Here is a 9,373-nt window from a genome sequence, read left to right as displayed (position 1 = left end):
CTAAATCACTGCAGCGGAAATTCCCTCACGTAACAGCCCTATGTTGAGCTAAGGGAACTGCAGGTAGAAAATATGATGAGTGCAGCGTTAAAGAAGGGTATGTCTGGCAGCTTGGCAGGGCCTCAGAGCAGTGGTTTGCAACCTGGGGGATGGGACCCCCACTAGGAGTTGCCAAAGGTTCGGGGGGGCCACAAGGCCTTCTTGATTTTAAGGGGTGTAAGAAAACTTAAAAAATATGCACAGTAGGCATATATTTCAGCATTTGGTTCACTTCTGTAAAGAAAGCTTAAGTACATTGTTTTTTTTCCTTTAGGTTTAGATAGTTTAGGTTGTATGTACTGTATGATTGTTTAAAAAATAACAATAAAGACAGAGAATTTTATAAAAAGTTCCTAAAATATCAGGAAAAGTCTCTGATGCAATATTCACAGGGAATAATCTAGACTTTATCCCATTTGCTTGTTTTCCATAAACTTCCTGCAGCTGTTTTCACTGTTTGGATTCATTGTACTGTTAGGTTATCAGTTGTGTCTACTGTCATTGTTATACATTAAATATAATATGAAATATCCATATAAGATGTCACCACTGCCTTAAAGGTCCAGTGTGTAGGATTAAGTGACATCTAGTGGTGTAGTTGCAGAATACAACTTCCTCGCTTTACCCTCCCCTTCTAAGCACAAAGGAAAGACTACGGTGGTTTTGAAACTCAGCCCTATCTAGTGCCAGTGTTTTGTTTGTCCATTCTGGGCTACTGTAGAAACACGGTGGGTCAACATGGTGAAAGCCATAGATCCTCCTAAATGTTACACACTGGACCTTTAAATCTCCAGTGGTAGCTGTCATCAACAACCCTATAAAAACTGCACATTATGATCATATTCAAGCACCTAATTATAAAAGGCATGCTTTATGTAAGCTTAGGTAGACCACCCCTTAAATATCAAACCATGAAGAAGAAGCCCTACAACAGAGCAACATTAAAGGCCTCTGTAATAAAGGTTAGCGGGACTTTATCTTGGACGCAGTGCAAAATTGGTAGCAGTACACCTGGCCAAGAAAGCATAGTCCAAACCAAAGCTCTTCCAAGCAACAACATCAAAGTAATAACTGTCACGGTTCAGAAACATTTGCATAAAAAGGAGGACAAATATCATTTACTTTACGGGGATTTCCATATTAATGCATCTGAGGACGTGAACTTAAGCACCTAGCGCATCAGAGGCAGTCGCCTTAATTCCTTCAGCACAATCAATTATAGCAGTCTGTCAGGTGTGGCAGTAATTGGACAGAGAGATGAAGGGGGTGGGGGGAGGGGGTGCCAGGCGTGCTGCTGTTGGCACCCAGCGTCTTCTGTTGGAGCGTGGACTACGAGCTGTTTACAACTTCTCACACAAACAGGAACATGCTGCTTCTGTGCCAGTCACATATACTGTAAAGTAGATATAATTAGTAGCAAAAAGAGTCGCCCTGCATGTTCTACTCAGTGACATAATCCTCTCCAGCCTCTGCAACAGGAACAGCATTAAAGGTTAAAATATTCTGTATTTGCTTACTATCTTGTTTTTCTTAAAAAGAGCAATATAGCGCTCCCTTTTTTTCTCATACCTGCTTTTACAGTCCAGGCTAACACCTTCAAAATGCTGGCAGTACACATTAGAGTATAAGTCTGGTGATATTCTATATTTATCTTCTTGTCAACAAATCCTATGTGCAGAGCCAAACCTGTGATGAATTTATCCTAACATGTTTTTTTGTGTGTATACAAAGCCTGTTATCTTATTCTTCTGTGCCATAAAGCTCCATTGTTGTCCAAAAACTATTAAACAGCCACACTGTACTGGGTTCCTTCATTACCATGAACACACACACTGTAGTTTATACACAAACCATCCTGCAGCAACAAACTAAACTAAAGCACCAAATGTGGATTAATGTGCCACTTAATATAGTCCCCAAAAAGCCACTATTTCCTCTTAAATAATAATACCTTATAATATTATTCTCCTTTTATTGTAATACCCCTTTATCTTGTGTTTTTATTAGGGATGGAACTGCTTAGGTAAACAATCCAAACCATTGTGTTTGCTAGTCACAGGTCTGGGTGTATTTGATGAGGTATGTATTTGACGCTATGAGGTAATGAAGTAAGTATCTGAGATCAATTAACTAGTGGACAATCTCCCACTCTGCCTCTTCTGTACAGTCTACTGACAGTCACGCTGATCTGCAGAGAAACACAGAGGCAGACGCTCTCAAGCGCAGACACAGTGTGGACCCGGTAAAGATATGTGGCCGTTTTTTATGAAAAAATAAAGCAGCAAATTAAGATTTGACAATTAAGTTTGTTAAGGCAAGCAACTTTTTTAAAATAAATGAAAAGGATGTTGAAAAAGGCAATGCCAGGGCGTCCTGATAGCTCATCTGGTAGAGCTGGCACCCTATGTACCGGAGCTGGGTCCTAGCTGCAGCCCCCAAATGTATTCACCAATTTGTTTTTGTCTTATTTATTCTTCCTTTTTACTATACCTTCTTCTTTTTTCACATTACTTCTACCTTATCATCTTTCTTTTTTTTCCATTCTTTCTGTTCCTCTTGCTTTATGCTCTAATCCTTCTTTCACTTCCTACCTCCACTTCTCTGCCGTTCTCTCCTCCCCTCCCTTAAACCACCCTTTCTTCTCTTCCCACAGTTCACCCTCCTTCTGCTGCTGTTTACAACTTTGTGAGCAATATCCTTCTGCTCTCAGAAACCACACTTTCCCCAGAAAATAGACTTTCTAATCTGGATCCAACCTGTTTCATCTTATCCCATATTATTATTATTGACCATTTGTCTGTGAGTACCATCCTTCTTATTTTTGTATATTCGTAAGTTATTTTTACATATGCAAAATTTCTGTTGACGACTCAAATACAAAAGCTTTTTATTCTTTACAAAAAACTAATTCATAAATATGCTGTTGCTGATGTTTAGAAGATGCATTTTACTATCTTTGATATTAATGTGAGAGCAGTATGCAGCCAGGCACAGAATAGCCTTCCATGAATGAAAAGGATTAAACAGACAGAATGTACTGTATGCAATATGATTTTTCATGCAGTGCAGAGGCAACATTTTGCTCATCCTCACACCTCTGCAGTGTGTTTGCTGTCACCATCCATCGGAGACAAAGATCAAGGCTACAGTGAAAGAAAAAGCACAAGTCTACTTGCATTCTCTGCCAAGCTGAGAGAAGGACTGTTTACTTCCCAACGCAGACAAGTCAGACGTACCCTTTAATGAAATGAAGTAAAAACAATTGCTGCAGACCAGTGGAGATGATGGTCTGAATACTTTGACTGGTGGTGCATGTCTGATGTAATGGGACAGTCTGTTTCAGGTTCACAGGAGGTAAATCAGATGTGCAGTATAAGGAACAGACACTGGGTGTTCTCCTGTTATCCCACACATATGGAGGTTAAACCTGTTTTTGTTTCCCCTCATAGAGCCAGTGACCCACTCCAGAGGCAGCCATGACTTTCCTTTTCTACCTTCACATTCTGTTGCTGACACAACTCACCTCTTCAGTCACTGAAAGAGACACTGCACAAATTCTGAGGGTTCACACTCTTTTTAACCAAACGTTTTCCAGAACATTTTCCAGAACATTTTCCAGAACATTTTCCAGAACATTTTCCAGGACATTTTCCAGGACATTTTCTTGACAAAACAGCACAGCCTTATGAGCTGCAGTTTTGGGCAAACTGATTACATAAGTAACAGTTCAAATCAAGTAGAATTGATTTTATTTTACAGAAAATTCACCTACCTAGTTAACACCACTGTGCATGTATTTATCAACCACAGCAACAAGACATTTTATCATTAATAGGCTGTTTTTACTTGCAGCTCTGGAAAAAGGGTCGTACAGTTTATCCAACAGTTGGGTTTCAAACTAAATACGCACCCAGGTTTATGTAGGCGATCTGCGTGAGGGGCTAAAATACAAGGACTGCACTGATTCTTTCCAGGATATTTGGTCATTTTAATCAGTTTCCAGATGTTTCCATGACTGGAAAACTAGACTTCCGCAGCTGCTTTCCCCTGGTACAGGCACTCCCTCAAAAAGCTACAGGAAGTGCAATTTAATGCAAAAGCTAAGCAACATATCCTACCTGGGCTTGGGATTTGTAGAGTCAGAAAACCATAGAATACTGAAGAAGAATGAGAGGAGAGGAGTTATTGTGGAGTCCATCTGCTGATAGTTTTCCTCCTATTAGTATTGTATTCATCCTGCTCCAGCTTAGCTTCTAGTTTCCACTCTGCTGTGTGAGGATTTCAAATGTGCCTATTTTTGATACACTGAAACACCTAGGGGTCTAAAGATATGTGTATTTGTCCAGATCCATTCAGTCCAGGATATTCAGTTAAGGGTCAATGAAATTATTCGGTGAAATAAATAATCACAGTAAAATCCACTTTATGTCTTGTGAAACATCCATTCTAAAGACACTTCCACCTGGACAGCTTTGGCAGTGGGCCCATTGTTGTCTGTTAGCTATACCATTCTAGACAGGTTAGAGCTACTATATCAAGAAGAAGATTAACTTTATTAATCCCTAATGGTATCGCTCCAATTTTTACACACATTAGCCCAAAGTTAAATCACACGCACAGATGCAAATGCGGAGAGAGGATGGAGTGATGGGCTGCCACATAGCAGCAGTTGGTTCAGTGCCTTGCTTAAGGGCACCTCAGCAGTGCTCAGGAGGTGGAATTGGCACCTCTCCAGCTGCCAGTCCCATTCCATACGAATATGAAACACGTTGTTAGACCTGCAGTGGTAATATTCAATACTCATATCAGTACTCTGTCTCAGCAAGTACCCAAATGTACATACTTGTAATAAAAAAGTGGTACTGGTGCATCCCGAAAAGAGTGGAATGGGAATTGTGTGGCCACTAATCTAACTAAAGTTGGGTGAATTTACATCTATCTAATTTATTTATCTCAGCCATAATGTTCCTTAAGTCAACTGTAGCTGCATGGTGGAGCATAAGCTGCAGTCATTCAGGAATTATCCAATGCTGAACCATGGATTTTGTGTACTGCGCTTGCACTGAGGCCTCAGTGTTTATTGACATGCTAATGGTTGAGTCGAGATCTACAGCTTTGTTCTAAGCACTGACAGCGAGTGCAGTCTGCTGGCAAACAGACAGACAGTCAAGAGGCTTCAAGCCTGATCACTGCAGCACAACCTCTAGAGGTGTTAAGGTGCACAAAGTGCCCAGTCAGCCCTTCTTCAGTAATATCAGCTAAACCTGCAGATAAATGGGCTGTGAACCGAGTAAACAGCGGTCACATGTACGGACCAGTTTTCAATTACCTTGCGGTTAACCCTGCCAGGAGGTCTCTGTCGCTGCACAGCACAGCAGCTCATCCCTGCCTCTCTGTTTCACTCTCCTCTCCTCACTCTGCTCCTTTAGCATACAACTGTTGTATTTGCAACATTTCTCATAATAAGGAGCACTTGAGTTGGCCCATCATACTGCAGTCACACTCAAGTTAAAATTGACTCCAGTTTATTCCTCATTGTTTAATGACGGGGTGTCTCAGGTTTATCATGACGCAGAAAAGATTGTTGCAGGTCCGCTCCACTCAGCGTCTGGTGTGAACAGCTACATTGACATGGCTGAAATGTTAAAACTGTTTTTACTTCACCGTACCCAGCGCAGTCACCAACTGTCGAGGTTTCAAACTAAATATGCAGCTATGTAGGTGACCTGAGTGAGCAGTTAAAACACAATAAACGTTTTTCAGGACAGCATAGATCATGTCTAGGGTATTTGGTCATGTCAATCCATTTCTTTTATCATGACTGGAAAACTAGTCTCTAAATTTTCCAGGTTTTCCAGGACACGTGGGAACCCTGGCAGTGAAAAGGTTTGTGACTCTTTAACTGCTGTATCCCCAGTGGCAATCCCCAGCTCCTCCTGCTGCATGTTGAAGTGTCTTGAGCAAGATACTGAACCAGCCATGTGTGAATAAGTATTACTCTGTTTGTGATGGCCTTTGCCTGTGTGAATGGGTAAGTGTGGCAGTAGTGTAAAGCTGGAGACTAGAAAGGCATATATAAATACAGTCCATTTACCATGTACTATTTACATGAATGTCATGCACAGGGATGGCTACTGTTGCCTGGTTGCTGAGAATTCGTATCTGTGGAATTCCACCTCATCTTTACTGTTCCTTTTATTGCCGTGTTATCAGTGGTGAAGCCAAACGTATTTGCATATAACTGACTCCAAAAGTATGTAGTTGCATTTATGTATTTTTCCATACATAGAAGTGTAGTCTTTATCCAACATAGACACTATACACATCTAAAGACTTTCATAAACTGGGTACACACAGTCATCAGTGCCAGGGACAGACAAAATGGACATTTATCTATAGAGATATTTTCAGGATCAAAATTCATAGAGCATGACGCCTAGATGAGTCAGCTGCAGTGGTCTATGCATTCTAAAAATACCCCTTTACATCTCTTTGCATCCTCTCCATTGATTTCTTTCCACAGACTGACAAATGACAGCGGCTCATCAGAATGGGATACGGGAAACTGTGGCTCCTACCTGTCTGAATTCACATAATAGCGCTAATGTCTGAAATGTCCTGACTGATTCCTGCCCCAACACCTGTCAATCATCATTAGGGGAAATTAGCTTCTCAGACATGATGATTTTTTTTGTGGAGCAGCATAGCGCCAAGAGGCAGGACTCATGCTGTATATATGTCATGTCATTAGGACCCCTTTTTGGAAGAGTGTGCACATAGCATAGAATACCTACAGATATAACTCCCTAGTTAAACTAATTGCTCACTCTCCAATGACTCTTCAAACTTACACACTCTCTCTCTGCTCTGACTCCCCTGTCTCTTCTCTCCGTTTGTGTCTCACCTCGCAGCCCTCAGTAGAGTGTTTAACAGAGGCTATAGGGAGATTTTGTGGGTGATGCGGGTAAATGTGGAAAATGACTGGTGCATGACGTACACTGCTGCAATAGGGAGATGGCGGGGAGAGGTACGGTGCTGTCTGTGAGCCACTTTCTCTCTGTTTGCTTGTTGAGCTTGAAATGTTATTTGTCAAACTGAAAGTGAAGCAAAAGTGCAACTTTTGCAGAAATATACTAGATGGTAAAAAGAAGCATTATCAGCACATAAGTAGAGTAGAGATAGGTATTTAACCTAAATACCTTCTGAGTACTGATAGAAAAGTACCTGTAGTACTAAGTATGGAAAACTGTCACATACCAAAAGATAGCATCACATTTTTTTCAAATCGAGACAACTGAATATCATTCAATAATATAATGTTGCCATGGTAAGACTTTTTTAGCTCTCGGCTACAGCTTGAGCCATTTTTTCCTTTATCATTTATTTGTGTACTTGTGTCCTGGTAGCTAATCTGGTAGAGCTGCACCCCATGTACCTGCCCTTTGCTGCGTTTCATCCCCTCTCTCTCCCCCTTTCCTGTCACTCTTCAGCTATCTCAATTAAAAGGCAATAAAAGCCCTAAAAGATACTTTAAGAAAAAAAAGATTAGCTAGTAAAAGTTCACAGTTCCCGTTTTTCAGTGTATCTGTGGATGTACAGACAACTATCACTGGATTACTGTAGTAGATAGTGAAGATAACGTCCTCAGAATGTGTAAATCACACCGAATCTAAAAATATGTGTATCAGAGTTGTGAGGTTTCAACTCATCAAAGCAAGCAGCAATCAGGCACTAAGTGATTTGAGTGAGGTATAATACAGTATATGAAAGCAGTGCAAACATATGGTCATGTGCACATATGTAAATATGCATCCTTGTTTTTATTTCTTTTAAGTATCAGAGGATTGTTTCAACACAGACCTTTTCTCTTGTAACACAGGGAGTCACTTACTTAGTAGTGCACTGCTGCATATGCTAACTAGATGCTGCCATTAGCTACTTAGCAGTCCTATTAGCTGACTATACCTGGACTGGGAGTTTGGAGGACGGGGGTTTGGTTTGTTTTCACTACTAACATAGGACATGGGGGAATGCCACAGGGAGCGGGGCTTGAATGAGCACTGGCACTGGAGCCAGGCAACAGAAACGGGCTCACAACCTGCAAGACTGATTGATGGAGGCCAGCTGATTTACAGTGGTTCCGACCAGGACTCTGACAAGTTTGTAGCGAATTAATTTGTAATGTTGACGGTATGCATCATCCATCATATCAATAAGTCTACCAGTATTTGTTTCAATGAAGTTGGAAGTTATTTATTCTGTGCTTTGAACAAGGAGACTGTGTGATGTTACACTGTGTAGAAATGAAACTAAATGTTCAGTCTCTTTGCTGGTTGTTCTGACAACATTGGCTTGTTTTGCTAAAAAAATTAAAATAGTGAAGTATGGAAAAAAAATGTGTAGCCAAAACCCGGCTATTGCATACAACCGTATCACAAATCCAAGTCCAAATAGCCAGCAGTTCATCAGACATGGCCCACTTCCGCAAACAGAGAGCTGAGGGAAATGCTAATTTACCCAGGACATTCAACTCCAGACAGTATGCTTATTCAGTTTCTTTGAATCAACAATCTCAAGCTCGCCAATTAACAAGTTGTATCTCATTTGTTTAATCTGCACAGCAACAGAAACATATAAACAATGAACAAATTAGTGTAAGTGTTCTAATTATTATGGATCCAATTGATAGAGACACTAGAAAAGACCTGTGAAAGAGTGAGAGAGAAAACAGTGTCATCTCCCCTTATCTGGACCCCTTTAGTGTTGATGGGCACAAAAGGCTGGAACGTATTGATACTTATCGGATAAAACTGAATTCACATTTTACTCAAAATTGTATTATGGTTAGTATAGACTATTTGGAGCTCCTTCTCAAACAGAATGCAAAAATATTGCCAATCGTTTAAAATGTCCTTGACAACAAAGTAAGATAATGTTATTTACGAAAATGTTGCAACCTTGCAGTTCTAGAAAGTACACAACACAAAATGCCTTTTTCATAGGTAGAATCAACAAAAACTGACACCAATTCAAACTATTTCTACTGAGGACAAAGGGGGCTGAGGGGGCATTCAGAAGCAGAGAGGGAGTGGGACTAACCTGTCTGATGGTCCTGGCCACCAGGCTTTCCAGTACTGGGCCTCGGTCTTCATGGAGAAGGTGAACTTCATCCAAGATTAGGAGACGCACAATTTGGGACAGAGCCACGTCTCCGACACTCTTCCTGGTCACAACATCCCACTTCTCTGGAGTTGTCACCAACATCTGGAAACAAACATGAAGACATTAGGAACACCAATTCAACACAATACAGGTCCAATTCAACACAATACAG

At 40.8% G+C, this 9,373-nt stretch overlaps 1 protein-coding gene across 1 annotated transcript in view; it reads right to left on the bottom strand.

Annotated features, from left to right (window-relative positions):
• Positions 1 to 9,373, bottom strand: part of ascc3 (activating signal cointegrator 1 complex subunit 3) — a 141,758-nt gene that overhangs the window by 65,411 nt on the left and 66,974 nt on the right. Inside the window, exon 10 of the mRNA XM_035672105.1 lies at positions 9,139 to 9,303. Within this exon, the coding sequence (XP_035527998.1) occupies positions 9,139 to 9,303 (165 nt within the window). The remainder of the gene's footprint in view (positions 1 to 9,138; positions 9,304 to 9,373) is intronic.

The sequence above is a fragment of the Morone saxatilis genome, unplaced genomic scaffold (genome assembly GCF_004916995.1).
Source record: "Morone saxatilis isolate NCDOM2014 unplaced genomic scaffold, NCSU_SB_2.0 Contig24, whole genome shotgun sequence".
Taxonomy (NCBI): Eukaryota; Metazoa; Chordata; class Actinopteri; family Moronidae; genus Morone; species Morone saxatilis.
This window is presented reverse-complemented; position numbering and strand designations above follow the sequence as displayed.